The sequence below is a fragment of the Dipodomys merriami genome, unplaced genomic scaffold, assembly GCF_024711535.1.
Source record: "Dipodomys merriami isolate MVZ:Mamm:240054 unplaced genomic scaffold, mDipMer1.0.p SCAF_143, whole genome shotgun sequence".
NCBI lineage: Eukaryota > Metazoa > Chordata > Mammalia > Rodentia > Heteromyidae > Dipodomys > Dipodomys merriami.
In genome coordinates, this window is record NW_027202749.1 from 2,398,237 (window position 1) to 2,418,682 (window position 20,446).

Consider the following 20,446-nt stretch of genomic DNA (forward strand, 5'->3'; position numbering starts at 1 on the left):
TCTCTGCTCCACAGGCAGAAGTGGGCGGGGCGGCCTCGCCCTCCCTCCTGCAGGGAGGGTCAGAGCTGGGCATCAATGGAGGAGCTGCTGGGGCACCCGGCGGCCCTGGGGACGGTGTGTCCTTGTGTGCGTGGTTGCTCAGGTGTCACGTGCACCTGTAGAAGCCCTGGCAGGTCTTGGTTCATGCACCTGGCCAGGTGCCAGGATGAACCCCGTGTGTGTGAGTGGGGGGCCGCAATGCTCAGACACCGCTAACAGAGAACCACGTGCTTGTAAACTTTAATTCCACACAGTAGACAAACATACAGTACGCGCAGCACTGCAGGTGATCTTACAGCCAAGCTCCTAAATACACCTGGAAACACGTCGGAGGGCAGGTGCCCGGGAGGGCCGCGGCTTCTGGCAGTGGGGCTGGGATGGGGTGGCTGCTGCACCCCAGCTGTGCGGAGGAGGGGCTGGCGGCTCCGTCCTGGCACCGGGCAGCTCCCAGTCACCTAGGCAGGAGGCCCTGCTCCCCGAGGCTGCCGGCCAGCTGGTGGGCACAAGCCTGGCTCAGTGTGGGTGCCTCCGGCACCTGCTCCAGAGCAGCCTGCAGGCCCGCTCTACACGGGATCTTCTCTACATGGTCTGTCCTTCAGAGATTCTGGGAGGCTGGGCAGGCAGCCCCTGTCATGCCCCAAGGGGAACTGCAGAACTTTCTAGAGGCCCAGCAACGGCAGCACCAGGAGCGTCGGACCAGGGGCTGCCGCTGGGCGTTCCTCATCGGCACTGGCACCGGCACTGGGGCCGGGTGGAGACGCAGACCCCTGGCCGGGCCCAACCTCTGCTCTGCTCCTGGCCAGGGAGGAGGCCCCGCCGAGGACCCCCGGGGTCCTTCGTCCTGAGCCTGGGGGGGCCGCAGCCATGGCACCGCAGACTCTGTGAAGGGCGCGGGCGGGAGGCGGCTCTGTCACGTGACCCGTGTCACATGACCACTTCGGGAGAGATGTTGAAGAGCAGGTCATCGTTCCCCCGCCGCACCTCCAGCAGGAGCGGGGACTCGGTCAGCACGGCCTCCTGCAGCTCGCTCGAGTCCAACAGAGCGCGCCCGTTCACTCTGACGATGACGTCGCCATCTTGGATGCCTCCCCTGCCAATGGAGACGGTGCAGTGACCACACACAGGTGCACACATGCGTGCACACACATATACACACACGTACACACACACACACATACACACAGAGGCTGAGAGGCATCCCCCCCCACAGGATGACGTCGCCATCTTGGATGGCCTCCCCTGCCAATGGAGATGGTGCAGTGACCACACACATGCGCACACATGTGCACACACACACACACACAGAGGCTGAGAGGCATCCTCTCCCCATAGGATGACATCGCCATCTTGGATGCCTCCCCTGCCAACAGAAACAGCATGGTGACCACACACACACACACACATGCGCGCATGCACGCACGCATGCACGCACATACCCACAGGCTGTGAGGCCCCGGCTAATGGAGATGGCATGGTCACCCCCCCCACATCCACATGCACACACATGGGTGCACGCACGCACATACCCACAGGCTGCGAGGCCCTGGCTGATGGAGATGGTATGGTCACCCCCCCACACACACACACATGCACACACATGCGCGCACACATGCACATACCCACAGGCTGCGAGGCCCTGGCTGATGGAGATGGTATGGTCACCCCCCCCCACACACACACACATGCACACACATGCGCGCACACATGCACATACCCACAGGCTGCGAGGCCCTGGCTGATGGAGATGGCGCAGTACCCCCACACACACACAGAGGCTGAGAGGCGTTCCCCTCCCCTGCCCCCACAGGATGACATCGCCATCTTGGATGCCTCCGTTGCACTCGCGCGCACGCGCACGTGCGCACACACACACACACACACACACAGGCTGGCGAGGCTGGGGCCTGGGCCGCAATAGCCACTTTAGAAAGCCGCTCGCTTCTAGAAGGAAGAGCAGGCCCCGGCACCAGCCTCCTCCGCCAAGGGCACGTGACAGGTACATGTTCACTACCGAGATGGCACAGGCTCCGTCTTCCCCCTGACAGCAGCCCAGACCCCAGTAGGGTCCATCCAGCAAGCAGGATGATGGTTTCCACCGCTGCCAGGGCCCAGCTCGGGTCAGGTCGGGTGTGTCTAGGGCCCGGCCTGCTGTGGCTCGGGTCGGGTGTGTCTAGGGCCCGGCCTGAAGAGCCCACGGCTGTGCCAGGGTGTGGGCACGGAGAGCGCCATCTGCCTCCTGTGGCTTCGGGGAGAGGCCAGAATCCACCTGCCCTATCCACATCTCTCTGCCAGGAGTCTCAAGGCCGTGTAAGGTCAATGGGGGAGTCCCTGCTCAGCCCCCACCCCCACCCCGACACGCCCTCTAGAATGTCTGATCTACTGCCTCCTGTGGGCCCCCCTGCCACGCCGGCCCCACCTGCTCACCTCTGAGAAGGTGAGTTCGGAGCCACCTCTTGCACATAAATGCCGCTGCTGACGGATGGGAAGTCGGGGTTGCTGGCCTTCAGCTCTTCCACCAAACTGAGAAGATACACTTGTGTAAGGCCTCTGAGCCTCCAAACCCGCTCTGGGCACACAGCCTTGGTCTTCCGCCACCACCAGACAGGCCAGCAGCCGAGAGCAGGCTCCATGCCGCCCGCTCGCCCGGCTCTGAACAACCTGGCGCACTAGACAGGCACAGGGCAGCGATGGCTGACCAGAGGGGGGCGGGGATGGGAGGCGGCAGGAAGAGGGAAGGCAGGAGGGAGGAAAGGTGGTGAATGCATGGAAAAGTAAAGGCTAAGCAGGTAGATGGAGGAAAGCAGGGCGGACAGACAGATAACGGGCCAGCAGGGATGAGGAGGAGCAGACATGGAGTGGAGGAAAGGAGGAGAACGCAATGAGAAGACAGGCGGGTAGACTCCGCTGCAGCTGCTCTCCAGTAGGACAGGGTCCTCGCTCCCAGGAGCTCCAGCCGAGCCGGCAGGCAGGCCCCAGGCCCCACAGCCGGGCCAGGGCAGCCTTGGAGAGAGGCCAGCGCTGTGCAGAGACGGGGCAGCTCCCCCCACATGGGGAGCCCAGAGGGGCAGGGCAGTGCCCGCCCAAGGCCACCGGGGCCTCCGAATGCTCGAGACTTGTCTGGAATTAACATCTTCGTAGGCATCTTAAGAGAATCCAGACTTCAGGGTGAGCCCGAATCCCATGCCAATGAGAGTCTCTCCCATGAGAAAGGGGGAGGCCATAGGAGCTGGGCGGGGAGGAGGGATGGATGCACACGGGCGGAGGGGGGACGTGTGTACAGCCGGGAGGCTGCAGGCTCAGAGGCTGGAAGCGGGAAGGCTCCTCCCAGAGCCTCCACCACCGCGTGGCCCCGACAGCCCACGCTCATTCCTGAACCCACAACCCTCAACCTATATATCTGGGTTGTTCAGCCGCCACGCTGTGGTAACTTGTGTGGCAGCCCCAGGAAATTAACCCAGAAGACTTCCTGGAGGAGGAGGTGGTGCGTGAATGGACTCTGGAAGATGCCAGAGGACTCCATCAGACAGAGCAGACAGGGGCATCCGAGAGAGGGTCCAGCATGGGAGGCGGGCAGGCCCAGCGGGGGCCAGGGAGGAGGGGCTGTGGGGGGGCCAGGGGGCCCTCACCTCGGAGTGATGGTTCTCATCCGCAAGCCGATGAAGCGCTTCTTCCAGTCTGGAAAGGAAACCCACAGGACTCGAGACCACCGCCCTCCCAAGGATGCCCACAGCCAGCGCTGCCCTCCCCCACGAGCTGGGGGAGCCCTGCGGGAGCCGAGCACCCCACTCCCCCGGAGGCCACACGTCTGTCCTGCCCTCAGCCGGCGGCTCAGCTTTGACACTCCGCACCACCCGGGGGCCAGCAGGCTCTCCTCCGAGTCCCCAGCGCCCTGGCTCAGACATGAGCTCATACCCCTCCCGGCCCTCCCTGTAAATCACAGAAGGCCAGAGCGCAGCAGCGGGCCAGAGTGCCAGGGAAGCACCTCACCCGAGGCCACAGCTCACCAGGTACCCGAGAGCGCAGGCCCCCACGGAGCCCCCCCCCCCCACCCGTGCACTGAGCAGGTGTCTGCGACCCAGAAATCACAGTCACAGATTCTGAGTCACTAAACAAGCCTCAGGAAAGTTAAAGTCATTCCCTTTCGCTTGGCTTTTCTTTCTCTTTTTTCTTTTCTTTGGTACAGGGGCTGTACTCAGCACTTGGTTTTTACAAGGTAAGATCTCTACACTTGAGCCATGCCCTCAGCTCAATTTTTTTCTCACTTCATGAAATTTTCTGATGACAATGAGATTAAAGTAGAAAGTAATAATAGAAAAGTATCTAGAAAATTTCCAACTACTCAGAAACTAAAGAACACTCCTAAATAGCCTATCTTCAAACATGAAATCAAAGTGAGAGAAAGTATTTCAGCTGCTTAAAATAGGACATACCAAATTTTGTAGAACACAAAGGTAGCACTTAAGAGGGAAATCGATGCAATAACTAGAATATGTCTGAGACAAGCAGAAAAGGTCAGATAAGTTGATGTTAGGTGAAAAGTTTTTTCTTTCATGCGATTGTTTCTAATATATTTACAAGATGATTTCTTTGTTGCTTTGTATGTCCCTCCCCCACGGTATAACCACTGCTTTCACTGTATTTGATGTTGGTATAATTTGTGGAGGGGAAGGGAAAAAACAAATTGCTTAAATAGGGATACAGGTGGACCCACTGCAACAATGAGATGTACAAGTCGTTATGTCAAAACATGAACTTTACAGTTTTGGCCGGGGGTGCAGGGGTGGGAGATGGGAAGGGATGGGAAGGGAAAACAAAGGAGGAGGCAACAATGCTTGATAACAAATGTACTCATTATCTTGCCCATGTAACTGTAACCCTTCTATACAGTATTTTCACAATAATTTTTTTTTTAAAGAGGGAAATCAACAGCACTATAATGACTGTTAGAAAAGCACCTGGTTTCAAACTACAAAAAAAGAAGTAAATAAAAGGAAGATAGAAAACAACAAGGGTAAGAATGTAATTGATGAAATGGACAATAGAAACACAAGAGAAAATAAGTGAAAACTAAAAGCTGACGCTTTGAGATCAGTAACATTGCTAAATCTCTACCTAGCACATTCGTGAAAAAATAAAGACGCCAAGAATGAGAGCCATTCCCCCACAGCCCCACACCCAAAAACAAACATTGCCTGCTATTTCCACACTATTGAAAATAATTCAAGAGAAGTCAGCCACTCAAACAGCCCTGTATCTATTAAAGGAGTTTTTTTTGTGTTTAAAAATTGTCCTATGATGAACATCTCAGACCCATTGACTAATTCTATAATTTGTTTAAGATAGAACCAGCTGAGTCTGCTGACCTCTCTAGGTGCTGAAAATGAGTGACTATCAATCCATTTTCCCCACCAAAACCAGGAAAGAAAAGCAAACCAATGTATCTAATAGAGATGGAAAAGTCTTTAAACACTTTCAGCAAATCAAATCCAACAATATACAAAAGGATAACACATTACAAGTGTGTGAGATTTACCTCAGGAATTCAAGGTTGGTTTAACACTTAAATCAATCAACATGCTGTGGCCTGGTATGCACACCTGGAATCCTAGCTTTTTGTGTGGCAGAGATCGGGGGACCGAGATTCAAGGCAAGCCTAGGCAGAAGGCATTTGTAGGACCCTACTTCGACCAGTGGCTGGGTGTGGTGCTGGGTGCCTGCAACTCAGTGAGGTAGGGAGGTTACCGAGTAGGATAGAAGTCCAGGAAGACTCAGGCAACATCAAGGACATCCCCTCCAAAACAACCAGTGCCAAAGGAGCTGGAGGAGTCACTCAAGTGATGGAGTGTCTACCAATAAGCACGAGCCCCTGAATTCAATCTGAGAACAGCAATCAATCAATCAATGAGAAATCAACCAATGCAACTTATTATAATAGCAGGTGTTAAGATGCTGGGCACAGTGACAGGAGACCTAGATGAAGAGAGGGACACTGTGTGATCACCCCTCTGAAGATGGGACATTAAAAATGCCCAATTTCCCCAAGTTCACCTATAGACCTAAAGCAATAAAAATGCCAGCAGGAAATCCTTTCTGTAAATCCAATCTTGATAAGGATGTGCAAAGGACCTAGAAGAGGCAGAACAGATGGAGAGTGGAAGAAGGAAGCTAGAGGGTTTACTCCACCTAATTAAGAACAATTGTCACCTAAGCATCCAGACATGCTACACCAACAGACACTGGACAATCTAGGGTGTCCCTGCAGACCCAAGATCAGAGAGGTTTTCTCCCACAAGTTTTACTGCCTGAGGTTTTAGGAGCAGAGCTAGACTGCATGCTGTATTTCTTCAGTAAAGTACAGCTCAAAGGTTTTGTGTTGTGTTTGTGCTCATGCTATGCACTAAAAAGTCCACACCCTTTCTCCACCAAAGAGGCTTTTCAACTTTAGTGAATAAGTAAGTAACTTTATAGCCAGGTGCTGGTAGCTCACGCCTGTCATCCTAGCTATTCAAGCATAAGGAAGCCCTGCTCTCAATGGTGTGCTGGTGAGGAGGTGGGGAGACAGAAGAAGACGGAAGGGCAGTAGGGTGGGGACAGCATGAGAGCAATGAAGGAAGGAAGATGCGCACCGAGAACAGGAAGGCAGGCCCACCAGGGGGGCCCTGAGTCAGGGCCTCCTCTAAAAGAGGCCATGATCACCAACAAGCGGGGGCTGGCATGCCCTCTCCTGGGGAGTCACTGTGTCTCAGTGAGACCTCTTGGGGGGGGAGGCTCATGGCCTCTGGAATGGTCAGGGTGACCTCTCCCAGGGTGGGGGGGGGGCTCATGGCCTCTGGAATGGTCAGGGTGACCTCTCCCAGGGTGGGGGAGGCTCATGGCCTCTAGAGCAGGCAGAGTGGACAGACACCCTCATCTGGATGGGAGTAAGGAGCGGAGGCTGGCAGGAGGGGTGCTCCCAAGGATCAGTCTTGGGGTCTGCTCCTCTGGAGGAAAGAATACCTGCCAAGTGGACCACGGGCTAAAAGGGTGAGTGGACGGTGGAAGGAGGGAGAAAAGGAAGTGTAGGAGGGAAGAAACATGAATAGGAGATGGCTGGGTAGACAGATGAGTGATGAATGGATGGATAGATGGATGAGGCTAAGTGAGTGGACAGACGGATGCACACATGGGTGATGGATCGGTGGACAAACTGGGTGGGTGGATAGATGAATGGATGGTGGCTGGATGGATGACAGGAACAGAGGTGGATGGATATGTGGGTGATGGATGAGTTGGGTGGATGGCTGGCTGGCTGGCTGGATAGATGGTGGATGGATGGATGAGAGGAGCAGAGGTGGATGGATATGTGGGTGATGGATGGGTGGATGAGTTGGGTGGGTAGTTGGGTAGATGGATGACAGGTGCATGGGTGGATGGATAGATGGACGATATAGCTGCATAGATGGAGATGTGGGTGTGTGGATGGAGATAGCTGAGCAGACAGACAGGAAGGTGGCAGGGAGAAGGGGGGGCAGGGTGAACCTCAGCTAGGAGAAAACAGCCTGGAGTGGGAGGGGTGAAGGTGGCCATGACCAAGGAGGGGGGAAGACGAAGGGTCAGGAATGAGCACCTGGCATGGGCCCTGGCCCACCCTGGGAGCTGGGGCGGTCTTGGCCAGGGAGCCTGCTTCCCTCAGCCCGGCGGGGGGTGGGGGGGAGCTCTGTACCTTTGGCGCTCTTGTCCTGGAACTCTTCAAGGAAGCGCGCGATGCGGTCGGAGGGGATGGCGAAGGAGATGCCGGCTGTGACCTTGAGCGTATTGATGCCGATGACCTCGCCGTCCTGGCACGGGGTGAGCAGAGTGGGGTGGTCACCCAGGGGACCCTGCACATGGCTGCCCTCAAAGCATGGTGTCCACAGCCCTTTCCCGGGCCTGCGCCTGGCGGGCGGTGATGGGAGACAGGGAGCAGGCCCCGCCCTCTTGCGCAGACGCCTCCCAGGGTCTCCTCAAGCAGTGACTCCTTTCCCACTGTGCCCTTCACAACACTGCTCCATTCTGGGGTACACTCACGTACGCATCCTGGGGAGGACGCGACCAGCTCACAGGGGACCCTTTGTCCTCCTGACCCCTGGAGCTCGTGAGTGGAGAGTTCCGGGAACTGTCTTCCGCCCCGCTCCCACCCTGCCCAGCCTTCCTCTGCCTGTCTTCACCACTGGACAGCCAGCGACTCAGAGCTCTCCAGGCCGGGCTTCCTGGCCTCCAGCCTACACCCCACCCATAGGAGCCCCATCCAAGCTGAGCCCCATCTGGCCTTAGCCCCATCCCTGACCCCCTCCATCCTGGCTTCTGTGGCCTCCTGGGGTCCCTGTGTGCCCGACCCTGCTCTGTGCCCTCCTGTCCCCACGAGCACAGGCCTGCAGCCCCTCTGGAGAGCTCATGTGCTTGTGTGGCCCTCAGCACGGCCATGCCTGGCCACCTCCTGTTCAGAGCCCCTCTTTGTTCTGGGGGCCTCCCAGCCCAGATGGGGAGGAGCCTGACTTTGGGGCTAGGGACAGCAGGGAAGAAAGGACAGAAAGGAACAGGTCATCCTTCTGCCGCCCTGGTCACCGCGGACAGGGAGGCCCAAGGCAGAGGTGGCCCACTGTGCCTGCCGTGTCCAACAACACCACAGGCCCGCCCCGGCCGCTGTCCTTGGCTGAGTCCTCATGGCTGGCGTCCATCATTCCGCAGGCCCAGGATGACGCCCTGTGGAGCTGGGAGTGGAGCACTGGGGGCCTGGCCTGGCGGCTGTGCCCCTTACCCCCCAGGCCCCCTGCAATGTAAGGAGAACCCCTGAAAACCAGAGACTCTGCTTGGGGACACTCACCAGGTTCACCAGCGGTCCCCCGGAGTTCCCGTACTGCAAGGGAGGAAAGAGAATGTTGGCCAGGCGGGGAACCCACAGCTCCACAGCTGGCCGTGACACAGGTACGGGGAACTGGGTGGGATTGCGCTGGGGGGGGGGGGGGGGGGCTTGGCCTGCCCTCTAGCGCCCTCTGCAGGCCTAAGGCCTCCGTGTGGCAGCTCTGCCCCCTACCCTCACCCCCTTTGCACCCACTGGGGCCAGCACCCGTCTCCACACTGCAGGTGCCAGCAACTCCAGAAGACAGCAAAGGGCTTCATCCAAACCACCTCGACCCCAGTAAAGAGCCGTGCCGGCGGCTGGCGGGGGCGGGCATGCTGCCCGGCGTGGCCAGGCTGCCATATCTGAAGGCCATCTTGATCTGGACAGCAGTGGAGCCCAGGCTGCCTGTGCGCCCGGGCAGCAGCCGCAGGGCTCCGCGCCTCTAGATCTTACCAGCTAGCGATGTGAGTGGCCAGGCCCTGGGGACGGGAGGCGGCCGGGCCAAGGCAAAGCCACTCCCGGGGACTCACGTTGATGATGGCGTCCGTCTGGATGTAGTCCATGTCGGAGTGGCGGAGCCCCAGCTGCTTGCCGTCCCGCTGCGTGGTGCTCACGATGCCGGTGGTCACGGTGTTCTGCAGGGCGAAGGGGCTGCCGATGGCCACCACGAACTCTCCAGGCCGCAGGTCGGCCGAGCGCCCCAGCAGCAACACGGGCAGCTTTTTCTGGGGAGGAGGAGAGAGGCCCGGGGAGCAAGGCTCCGTTTGGGAAGGTTCCAAACAGCGCAACCTCCAGCGTAGACACAGACGATGACATGAGGCGAGGTGGTGGCCCCTCTGCTTCCGCACGGAGCCCGCGGAGCCCAGCTGGCTCTCAGCGCCCGGCTGCCGGGCACCTCTCCACGGTGGGACTCCCCCAGGGGTCGGGAGAGCGGCCCTGTCTAGTTTCCTGTGTGGTCCGGCTGCTACGGAGGGCATGCTGGGAGCAGCAGCACTCTGGAGGGCACCCAAAGGCTCGGAGGTGCACACGGGTGAGCGGCCAGGCAAGCTCTGACCTCAGGGTTCAGGGACGTGGCCACTCCCAGTCACTCCCGGTCAGGTGACCTGAGGTGGCTCTTGGAGCAGCAGAGTGACGTGGCCTTGACGCTAGCTCCTGTACTTCGATCTGCCTTGCCCAGCCTTAGGTTCCCCGTCTGTAAAAACGAGGCCAGGTGCCCAGACCCAGCCTCTGTGATGGGCAGCAAAGCTACCTGGGCCCCTCAGGGCCCCTCGGCCGCGGCCAGGACCCCGCACAAGACTCATCAGGTGTGCACAAGCTCTGGAGAGGGGCCAGACGCAAGTCCCACCTCCAGGAGGTGGCGGTGGTCCCGAGCACCCCCACCCCCCGCCACCGTGCACTGTGAACCCCGACCCGAGACTCAGCACGAACCAGCCCACTGCAGACCTGCATCCTGCCTGAGCAGCCCACCCTGCCCCGGCCGTGATCATGGGTGAACCCTGACTGCACACTGTGATTGCAGGCGATGGGGTGCAGGGGGGCTTCCTCAGGGCTGTGGAGCATGGGGTGCAGAGGGGAATGCTGGGCACTGGCTTCCAGGAGCAGCTGTGGTGGTCAGTGGTGGAGGACCAGGGCCTCTGGGTCTGTGTGGGAGCTGGTGGGGGACCCGGCGCAGAGGTGACAGGATGAGGCACAGGTCTAAGGGCTCTCCTACTTGTGTCTGCCGCCCAGTGGGAACATCCGCACATCTGCCAGTGGCCCGGGAGGTCAGTGGAGACCCTCGCGAAGGGGGGGGCCCTCGCGGGGAGGGGGGCGGCCCAAGGCCTCCCCTACCGTGGCCCAGGCTTGCGGGGTCTTCCACCTGGTGCTTGGACACACAGGAGGCGTGCACCTAGCCTCAGTTCCGGGACTGACTCGGTTGGTGTCGGTGGGCCAGCCTGGGTGCCCCTGGCCTCCCGGTGAGGAGGCAGGGCTGGAGTGGGCCGCCCGCCCGCCCACACCCCTACCTTGGGGTGGATCTGAATGGTGGCGATGTCAGACGTCGTATCGATGTCCTTGATGCTGGCCTCGTACGAGTCCCCGCTCTGCAGCTGCACCTTGAGCTGCTGCCGGCCTGAGACAGTGTTGGCACTGGACACCACATGGGCGTTGGTGACGATCAAGCCGGCCTCGGACATGATGAAGCCCGAGCCGCTGCTCAGCGGCGCGTTATTGCCAAAGAGCGGGTGTCTGCCAAGCGGAGGGCAGCGGCATGGGGCCGTCAGACAGCGAGGGGCGGGTGGGCGGCGTGGGGCGGGCGGGCTGGGGAGCTGGGCGCAGGGGGGGCAGCGGGGTGGAGAGACAAGAGCACGGGCCTCAGTGTGAACCGTGCCCTGCCACATGCTTCCTGAGAGACGGCTGTCTCTGAGAGCAGCCCTGTCCCACAGCAGGCCCCAGCGGCCAGGGAGTCCAGACAGACAGACAGACCACATTAAAACGTCCAATCCAACCCCTCTGGGACCTGCCTGTGCTCCGGCGGCCCTCTGAGCCTGCTTCCCCTCCTGAGAAGGGCCACCAGGGCTTGGTGTGGCCGAGGGGGGCAGAGAGGCCAGTCAGCTCGAGCCCCTTGGGGGGCGCTGTGTCTCCAGCTTGGACGGGGGAATTAGGGAAAGACTTCTTGGGGTTCCCAGGAATGTGCCTGGAGCTGGGGGACGGGGGTGGGAGGCCCGGGCCCCCCAGGCCAGGGAGCCGCCAGTCATGCTGGGGTCCCACACAGCTTGGCCCCCCAGGAGGTAGACACCCTACCGACCTCCAGAGCTGCACTGCAAGCTCGCTGCGGGCTCTGGAGGAGCCTGGCCGCCCCCCATCCCTGCCAGTCCAGGCCCCACCCACAGACGCCCATATCCGGGGCCCCAGGACCAGGAGCCAGTGGACTTGCGCAAGAGCTCAGGACCGCTGGACTGGGGAAAGGGGCTCAGGGCCGGATGTGAGCGCCTGTGAGCACGCCACACACGTGTGCACACATCAGTGCGCACACACCAGCCCTGGGAAGGGGGGGGAGCTTGGAGCAGGGGGAGGCAGGCCGCACACCACAACTGCTTCCTCCTGGGGGGGCCCTGGCAGCTTCCTGCTCCCTCCTTGGCCTCTCCCGGGTCTGGTCAGCCCACCCATCTGGCGGCCTCCTGGCCTCCTTCCAGCCCCAGCTACACAGCCTTGCCGGGCCAGCCCCTCCCCTTACCCCTGGCTCCCAGCACCCCAGCCCCCTGATCCCCCCCCCGCCCCATGCTCTCCTCTCCTGGGGTGTCCCCCCCTGTGCTGTTCTCTCCTGGAGTGTCCCCCGTGCTGTCCTCTCCCGGGGTGCCCCCCCCCGTGCTGTCCTCAGCTTAGCCTTGGCGAGTGAGGTCCCTGGGTCCCACCACTGTCCCCCGCCCCCCGGCTGCCCTCTGCCTGGCCGCTAACATTGAGGTGGGTCCCAGTGGTCTGTGGGCGCGTGAGCAGGAGGGCACGTGGTGCAGGAAGCTGGGGGGCAGCCACGCACCTGAGGAAGAGGTCGATGTGGACCACGGCCGGAGCAATCTTCTCCACAACGTCGGCGATGAAGTTGAACTTGAACCTGGGGCTGGTCGACTGGTGGAGACCTACACTGGCAGGAAAAACGAAGGGCGTCAGAGACACGCTGGCTTCCAGAAGACTCTGCCCAGGCGCAGTGGGAAAGGCGCCCACCTGGCATCGGAGTCAACGGGATTGCAAGCTGAGCTTCCCCTCCCCTGCCCACATCACTTCACTGAACCCCACAGAGCTGGCTCAGAGAGGAGAGGGTCCTTGCCCTGGGCCACACAGCATCGATACCAAGGCTGGACCAGCAACCCTGGGCTCCTGACTGCCCTTCTGTGACATCCACGGCAGGGGCTCCTGGTCCTCTGTGTTCAAGTTTCATTCCCAAATGCTGCAGGCAGGCAGCCGGCCGCCCCATCCCTTGGCCCAAGCAGAGAAGGACACGGACTGCAACATCCACTGCTCACAGACACTGCGTCCCCACGGCGATCGGCACGGCGATCGGCCCTACAATTCCCATGAGCCCAATCCGGAGGACTGGCTCCACCTGGAGGAAGAACCCCCACAGTGCTGCGGGCACACTGGGGTCCGGGCTCCGGCGGAACACACAGGAAGAGGCGCCCGAGTCGCCCAGCCTGGAGGCCAGCGTCACCCCCGCCCGGCCCAGCACCCCACATCCACCACGGCCCCAGGGTGAGCCCCGCTCCTCCAGGCGGCCCTGGCGCCTGGCGTTCCTGCGGCCTTTGCCCTCCAGCTGTGTGGACAGCAGTGTGACCAGAGGTGGGCCCCAGGCGCTGGCAGGGCCTGGAAGGGCACCCCAGGGGGCGGAACCGCCTGTGCAGGGCCACCTGCTGACCGCAGGCCCGGCAGAGGCCGGCACGAACACTGCGTCATGGCGCCACGAGGGCTGGGCCACACGAGAGGGGGAGGGGGGGGCTGCCAGCGGCTCCTTTCCAGACCCCAGGGCTCTGGCACAGGCTGCACCCTGCCCCGCTGTCCCGGCCAGGCGCACAGCAGGGCACAGCAGAGCCGGGGCCAAATCCAAGTCCCCTCCCACCCACCCCAACCTCGCCGAGGGCCACGTGGGTTCTGAGCCCGGCTGCCCGCCCCATCTGTGCCCAGGAGCGTGCCAGCTCGGTGGGGCAGCCTCGTGCGGGGGGGGGTGTCCTCGGAACAGCCCCCTGCACTCGGGGTGATCATTAGAGACAGGTAAAGTGAGGACTGAGTGTTCTCTACTGCAGGCAAGTCCTCTTTAGAACTCTCTGGAAAGAATGAAAGGAGCCAGGGAAGAGCAGTGAGGCCTCCAGAGAAGCCTGGAGGGGCCAGGCCGGGGGGGGGGTGGAATCCAGGAGGCTGGGGTCCTGTTTCCCACCCCCCACCCCATTCCGTGCACAGGGCAACAGTCCTCACCCTGGCATGGGTGCCCGAGATGGAGTTGCTGAGCCCCACTTGCTTGTGTGACCCCTGACCCGCGCCCCGTGTGCTGGGCAGTGCGGGGTGGGGCGGAGACAGGCGCGGGGAGGACAGGAGGCGGCCCGCTCCCCTCTGCCCCGCCGAGGGCCGTTCTCAGCCCGGCAGGCGCATTCTGGGAATGGAGCCCAGGGTCCTGGAAGCCAGCCTGGCCCCGGGGTGACTCAGCCTGAGTCAAGGAGCCCACCCCCCTCCCCGCAGCCGGCCAGGAAGCGGCTGCTCATGTGAGGTTGACAACCCCACACCCACGGCTGCCTGGAGCCAGCGCCTGCAGGCCACGGCCGCTCCATAGTCCACGGCCGCTCCAGGCCACAGCTGCTCCACAGTCCATGGCTGCTCCACAGTCCACGGCCGCTCCAGGCCACGGCTGCTCCACAGTCCACGGCCGCTCCAGGCCACGGCTGCTCCACAGTCCACGGCCGCTTCAGGCCACGGCTGCTCCACAGTCCACGGCCGCTCCAGGTCACGGCTGTTCCAGGCCACGACCACTCCACAGGCCACGGCCGCTCCAGGCCACGGCCACTCCATGGTCCACAGCCGCTCCAGGCCATGGCCACTCCACAGGCCACGGCCTCTCCAGTCCACGGCTGCTCCACAGTCCACGGCCGCTCCCAGTCCATGGCAGCTGCAGACTCTGCGGCTGGCTCTTGAATTTATTTTCTTTCAGAATGAATTAAACTGACATGGGGAGGCTCCAGAGTCTCTGGTTTGCGGGATCTCGACACAGATAAAAGCAGCTACGGCCAGGTGTCTCCCCCCCCCCGACACCCCAAGAGAGGAGAGGGCACGGCTGGGACTCAGGAAGAGGACAGAGCCAGCAGGGACCTTTCCCGTCCAGCTGGACTTCCCGGAGCTCTGACCTGGGGCTGGCTCTGGGCGTTTTCCCCAAACTCAGGTCCGAGCGGGAGAGTGAGTGATCCCGAGCCGCGCCGGGCACCTCAGACTGCTACAGAGGGTGCAGCCTGCCGAGTGCCGGGGTCCCTCCTCGCCAAGAGCAGCCCACCACCCTTCGAGTCTAGGGTGTGCACCGCAGGCACCTGGCTGCTCAGGGTCCCCAGACCTCGCCGAGCTCCTGTCCTTTGGGCCTCAGTTTCCTCCTCAGGGCACAGGGACTCCAGCGGCACCCTCCTCACCTGACGCCTGACCACGGCGAGACAATGCACTTGCACGCCTTGTAGGCTGGAGGAGGAGGGTGAAGACAAACCTACGTGCCGGCCAGGGGTGGACACTGCATGCAGACAGTGAGGGTTGCAGAGACAGACGGCAGTGCTCACAGAACGGCTGCCACCTGCCAGCCCTCGTAATGGCGTCTGTGGGTCCTGGTAGGTAGTCCATCCAGGAGGAACTGGATGGAGCCCAGGGGTCAGCTGATCTGACCCGGGCCCGGCTGGAGGGCTTCCTGCAGGAGGAGGGCAGGACTGTGGGGCCTGGGCGGCCTGTGGCTGCCATGAAGGCCCATGAGGGAACCTCACTGGGATGGGCACGGCAGGTGGGCCTCGGGCCCCTTCCGGGGTGCGGGCCTTGCCGAGCTGGGCCTGCAAGTTCAGAGCCAGAGGAGCCAGTGCGGCCCAGGCCAGGCTGAGCCTGAACCCTCCCGGAGCCTGCTGGCCAAGGACTGGCTCCAGTGCATGTTCCTAGGGCCCCGGGTGGAGGGGATCTGGCTGCACCGGGGTTGGGAACCTTGACCTCCCAGCCCTGCCTGCAAGACGGACGATCTGTGGGAGACTCCAGCGGGAGCTCAGCGTCCGGGAGTCGGAGCCGGCATCGGGGCTGGGCCTGGCCGCCTGCCTGCTGAGCTGCAGGGGTGACAGGGTCTCTGCCCCAGGCCTGGGGCGGGTCCCACCTTGAGCTTCCTGGCAGGGGCGGGGTGGGAGGGCTGCAGCCAGCAGAAAGGGTGCTGCAGGAGCCACAGCTGGCAGGGAGGCTGGTGTTCTTGGCTAGGGGGACAGGGGTCACACGGGGACATGCAGGCTTAAGAGAGAAGGAAAAATAGGGAGCTGTCCCGGGGACGGAGCCTGGGAGGGGCGCCTCCGGGGGCCCGGGACAGTGGCGGGGACGCAGGGTGCCACCAGCTCTCCCGTCTGGGCAGAGCGAGTCTCTCATGCTCCCCGCGCGGTGGCAGGGCCAGCCCTTCCAGGCCAGGGGGGCGCGTGGGCTTAGAGGGGACAGAACGGTCCCAGGGCCTGCAAAGCCGGGGTGGGCGGAGGATGAGGTGGGGAGGACGGCAGGTGGGGCGCGGGTGGTGGCACGCTCCTCTACTGGGGGCTCCTCCAAGACCCCACAAATGCAACTTCCTTTTTTTTGGTCAGTTGTGGGGCCTGAACTCTGGGCCTGGGCACTATCCCTCAGCTCTTCTGCTCAAGGCGAGCGCTCTACCACTTGAGCCACAGCGCCACTTCCAGCCTTTTCTGCTTCTGTGGTGCTGAGGAGTCGAACCCAGGGCCTCAGGCATGCAAGGCAAGCGCTCTACCACTGAGCCACCTTCCCAGACCCTCAATTTCATTCTTTGGCTGGTGTCACACTCCAAAATAGGAGAAGTCCTGGCTGCAGAGAGGGTAGTACTGCATCAGGTTAAGGAAGATGGGTATAGGGTCCCTGTGTCAGGAGAGCTCCACCAAGTCCATCTGGCTGCCAGGTGGAAAGCGAGGGAGGATGGACACAGTGGAGGCCAGCGGTGACCTGGCCTGCCGTAGCCAGCTGTCAGTGCTGACACCTCAATACCAGTGAGGCACCCTGTCTCAGCCACCACCCTCGCTGGGGGACCCATCAGCTGCCCAAAGAGGTGCAGGGACCCCTGTGTCCTGGGCTGAGCCGTGGCCACACTCGAGGTGGGCAGTGGACTGGAGGCGAGGGGAGACGGGAAGGAGGATCAGAGGGGAGAGGGGAAGGAGGATGAGAGGGGAGACGGGAAGGAGGATCAGAGGGGAGACGGGAAGGAGGATCAGAGAGGAGGCGGGGAGGACGGGGTGAGAGAAGCCGGCCCGCCAGCCTCTGACACCCTGGCTCTAGGCCCTGGGTCATGGTGGGCGCAGCATTGAGCTGCTGGCAAAGGCAACAGTGACGGGTTGGACTGGATCCCGGGGCCTGTCCAGCCCCCGCCCTCCCTCCGCGTGTGGCGGCAGGTGTCCCCGGATCCCTGGCCTCGGCTCCGGCCGTGTACGGACCCCTCGGGGCTCTCCCCACTCGCCTGGGATCTCCGTCCATCGTTCCCGCTCAGAACCAAGGCAGCCCCCTGCCTCGGCACCCTCCACCCCTTCCCCCCACCTCCGGGACATCACACACACGGCCAGGGTTTGCCCACGCAGCTCCCTCTTCACAGACATCTTTCCCCACCGCAAAGAGCAAGCTCATCTTCACCCTGCATGCCTGGGTGGGTGCCAAGGGCGCCTCCTGGAGCTGACCGCAGGCGGCCGGAGCCCAGGGCCGAGCTGGGTGTGGGGACAGCCATCCAGGCAGGAGCAGAGCAGAGCTCCAAACAAGGAAAGGGACCGCATTGTTTTCTAGCATCTTCCTCCAAGCCTGAGGTGGGGGGGAGAGCAGTCTAGAACCACCTCACCTGAAGGTCGGGGGGGGGAAGACAGAGCAGTCTAGAACCACCTTGCCTGCAGATCGGGGGAGGGCAGTCTAGAACCACCTTGCCTGCAGGTCAAGGGGGAGGGACAGTCTGGAACCACATTACCTGCAAGTCAGAGGGAGGACAGTCTGGAACCACATCACCTGCAGTTCAGAAGGGGGAGGGCAGTCTAGAACCACCTCACCTGCAGGCGGGGGGAGCAAAGCAGTCTAGAACTGCCTCAACCTGCAAGTTGGTAGGGGGAGAACAGTCTAGAACCACCTTGCCTGCAGGTCGGGGAGAACAGGGCAGTCTAGAACCGCCTCACCTGCAGATTAGGAGGGGGGCAGAGCAATCTAGAACCACCTCACCTGAAGATTGGGGGGAGACAGAGCAGTCTAGAACCACCTCACCTTCAGATCAGGAGGGGGAAAACAGTAGTCTAGAACCACCTCATCTGCAGATTGGGGGGGAGACAGAGTAGTCTAGAACCACCTCACCTTCAGATCAGGAGGGGGAGAGCAGTCTAGCACCACCTCATCTGCGGGTCGGGGAGAGCAGTCTAGCACCACCTCATCTGCGAGTCGGGGGAAGAACAGTCTAGAACCACCTCACCTTCAGCTCAGGAGGGGGGGCGAGCAGTCTAGAACTACCTCACCTTCAGATGGGAGGCAAACAGAGCAGTCTAGAACTACCTCACCTTCAGATCGGGGGGGGAACAGAGCAGTCTAGAACCAGCTCGCCTGAAGATCAGGAGGGGGGAGAGCAGTCTGGAACCAGCTCGCCTGTAGATGGGGGGAACTACAGGGCAGTCTAGAATCACCTCGCCTGAAGATCAGGAGGGGCAGTCTAGAACCACCACACCTGCAGGTGGGGGGGGGGAGAACAGTCTAGAACCACCTTGCCTGCAGGTCAGGGAGAACAGGGCAGTCTAGAACCGCCTCACCTGCAGATTAGGAGGGGGGGCAGAGCAGTCTAGAACCACCTCACCTGCATATCAGGAGAGGGAGGGACAGAGCAGTCTAGAACCACCTGGCCTGCAGGTCGGGGGAAGAACAGTCTAGAAGCACCTCACCTGCAGGTCGGGGGAAGAACAGTCTAGAAGCACCTGGCCTGCAGGTCGGGGGAAGAACAGTCTAGAAGCCCCTCGCCTGCAGGTCGGGGGCCGGGTGCTGTCCCGGGACCGAGGGTTCCCGGCCCCAGACCTCGCCGGGACCACGTCTCGCCCTCCGCCCGGGGCCGGACGCTGGCGCTGCCCACGAGCCGCCGCCCCCCCCAGTCCAGCAGCGCGCGGGGTGGGGACGCGGTGGGGACCGACCGGGGAGGTGGGCGCTCGGCCCAGGGCGCCCGCCCCTCCCCACCCAGGCCCACGCGGCGCCTGCGGTCAGCCTGTGCGCAGGCGCGGCCCCGCCCCCGCCTCCCCGCCCCCGCTTACCCGCGGGGCAGGCGCCCTCGTGCAGCAGGCGCACGGGCGCGGCCGGGGCGCGCGCGCGGCCGGCGGCCCTCAGCGCGCAGGCGCTGGCGTAGGTGCGGCCGTCGGCGCCGCACACGGGCCGCGCGCGGGGGCAGCGGCAGGCGCCGCGCACGCACTCCAGGCCGTCCCCGCACGGCGCGCGGCCGCACGGCTCGCCCTCGCCCGCCGCGCACACCAGGCAGCAGCCGCACGGGTCGGGCGCGTAGCCGCCGGGGCAGCGCGGGCGCGGGCAGCGCGCGGCGTCGCAGCGCGCGGGGCACGGCGCGGCCGGGGGCTCCGGGGCGAGCGCCAGCGCGGCCAGCGCGGCCAGCGCGGCGGGCAGCAGCGAGCGAGCCGGCATGGCGGTGCGGGGCCGCCGGGGGACGCGGCCGGGGCGGTTAGGCGGGCGCACGCCCCGAGCGCGGGGACATGACGCGGAGCGGCGGCGGCAGCTCCCGGGCCTGGGGCCGCGGCGGCGCCCGGCCACATTTATAGGCGCCCGCTGGACCCGCCCACGATGCGGACCCGCCCCCATAGGCCACGCCCTCCCCGATAGCCCCGCCCGTGACACAGCCTCCTTCCGGGTAGCTCCGCCCACGAGCCGCCCCCTCCCCGAGGCCCCGCCCCCCGCTGCCCTGGCCGGGCCCCACCCCCAGGGCCTGGTTTCTGGGAACCTGTGTGGTCAGCATGCAGGAATCCGGGGGCAGCCCTCCAGGGAGCACCCCAGCCCAGGCCACGTCCCAGGTCCCAGCACCTGCCTCTCCTCCCTCAGGAAGGTTTCCAGGGGCCCCCTAGCCTGCCTCCAACTCCAACCCAGAGCTTCTCTAATCCACAGCCACTCCTGGTGACACCCGTGAACTTCGGGAAGTTCAACTTTAGGGTTCCAGTCTTGGCTCCATGACTCCAGGGTTGTGCCTCAGTTTCCGCTCCAGGAAGGGAGACTTCACAGTGTCTTGACGGGCATGGCCAGCACACTGGGCTGGCCAACTGCAGTGGGGGACGGAAGCCCGTTCCTCCCACCGCCCTTCCCTCCCTCCCCAAAGAGCCGCTGGCACCCAAGGCCTGGTACCAGGGGCTCCCGCTGGTAAGAGGGACTTCAGCCACCCAGAGGGGACCACCACGAGTCGGGAGAGCAGGACCCCCTTCACAGGTCAACTTCTGGGGTGCGTAGGGCTTGAACATGCAACCCTGGTGGCCCAGGGCAAACGGACCAGCCATGCCACACCACCCAGCCACCCAGCTCCAACTAGGGTGCAGGCGTGCCCCCAGGTGGCCCTCTGGAGAGATGCAGCCCTCTTAGTCCACAGATTGCAGGGGGGGGGGCATTGGTCTGGCCCAGTCCCCAGTGACGGTGGGCACTTGCTGACCATTGAAGACCACCCTTCTCCCCGTCTACCTCCTCTCCTTCCCCTCCCGGCACCTGTGCCCTCTGCAGACCAGACCCAGCGGAGTCGCCCACTGCTGGTGGCCGCCGTGGGTCCTATGCCTGGCAGGGTCCCCACCCAAGACCCCCGCCCAGCTTCACACTATGAAGTCACCG

The 20,446-nt window shown here is 62.7% G+C and overlaps 1 protein-coding gene across 2 annotated transcripts; it reads right to left on the minus strand.

The window, feature by feature from the left end:
- Positions 1-263: 263 nt before the first annotated feature.
- Positions 264-19,295, minus strand: Htra3 (HtrA serine peptidase 3). 2 transcript variants are annotated; one of them, XM_070021772.1, is made up of 9 exons: positions 18,889-19,295; positions 12,414-12,513; positions 10,903-11,125; positions 9,430-9,624; positions 8,882-8,914; positions 7,742-7,856; positions 3,666-3,714; positions 2,464-2,559; positions 264-1,129 (listed from the first exon to the last, which is right to left on the minus strand). In XM_070021772.1, exons 1-9 carry the CDS (start codon positions 19,265-19,267, stop codon positions 964-966), a joined length of 1,356 nt encoding a protein of 451 aa, XP_069877873.1. In that variant the 5' UTR covers positions 19,268-19,295; the 3' UTR covers positions 264-963. The 2 variants fall into 2 exon arrangements, with proteins under 2 accessions (XP_069877873.1, XP_069877874.1); XM_070021773.1 differs by lacking the exon at positions 18,889-19,295 and adding an exon at positions 12,978-13,122.
- Positions 19,296-20,446: the final 1,151 nt, after the last annotated feature.

Excerpts from the sequence above, each read along its gene's own strand:
- Htra3 (XM_070021772.1), bottom strand. The coding sequence starts at position 19,267 with ATGCCGGCTCGCTCGCTGCTGCCCGCCGCGCTGGCCGCGCTGGCCGCG. Across the intron at positions 9,625-10,902 it reads CCATTCAGATCCACCCCAAG|AAAAAGCTGCCCGTGTTGCT; the intron begins GTAGGGGTGTGG and ends CCTCCTCCCCAG. Across the intron at positions 8,915-9,429 it reads AGACGGACGCCATCATCAAC|TACGGGAACTCCGGGGGACC; the intron begins GTGAGTCCCCGG and ends CCTCCCTTGCAG.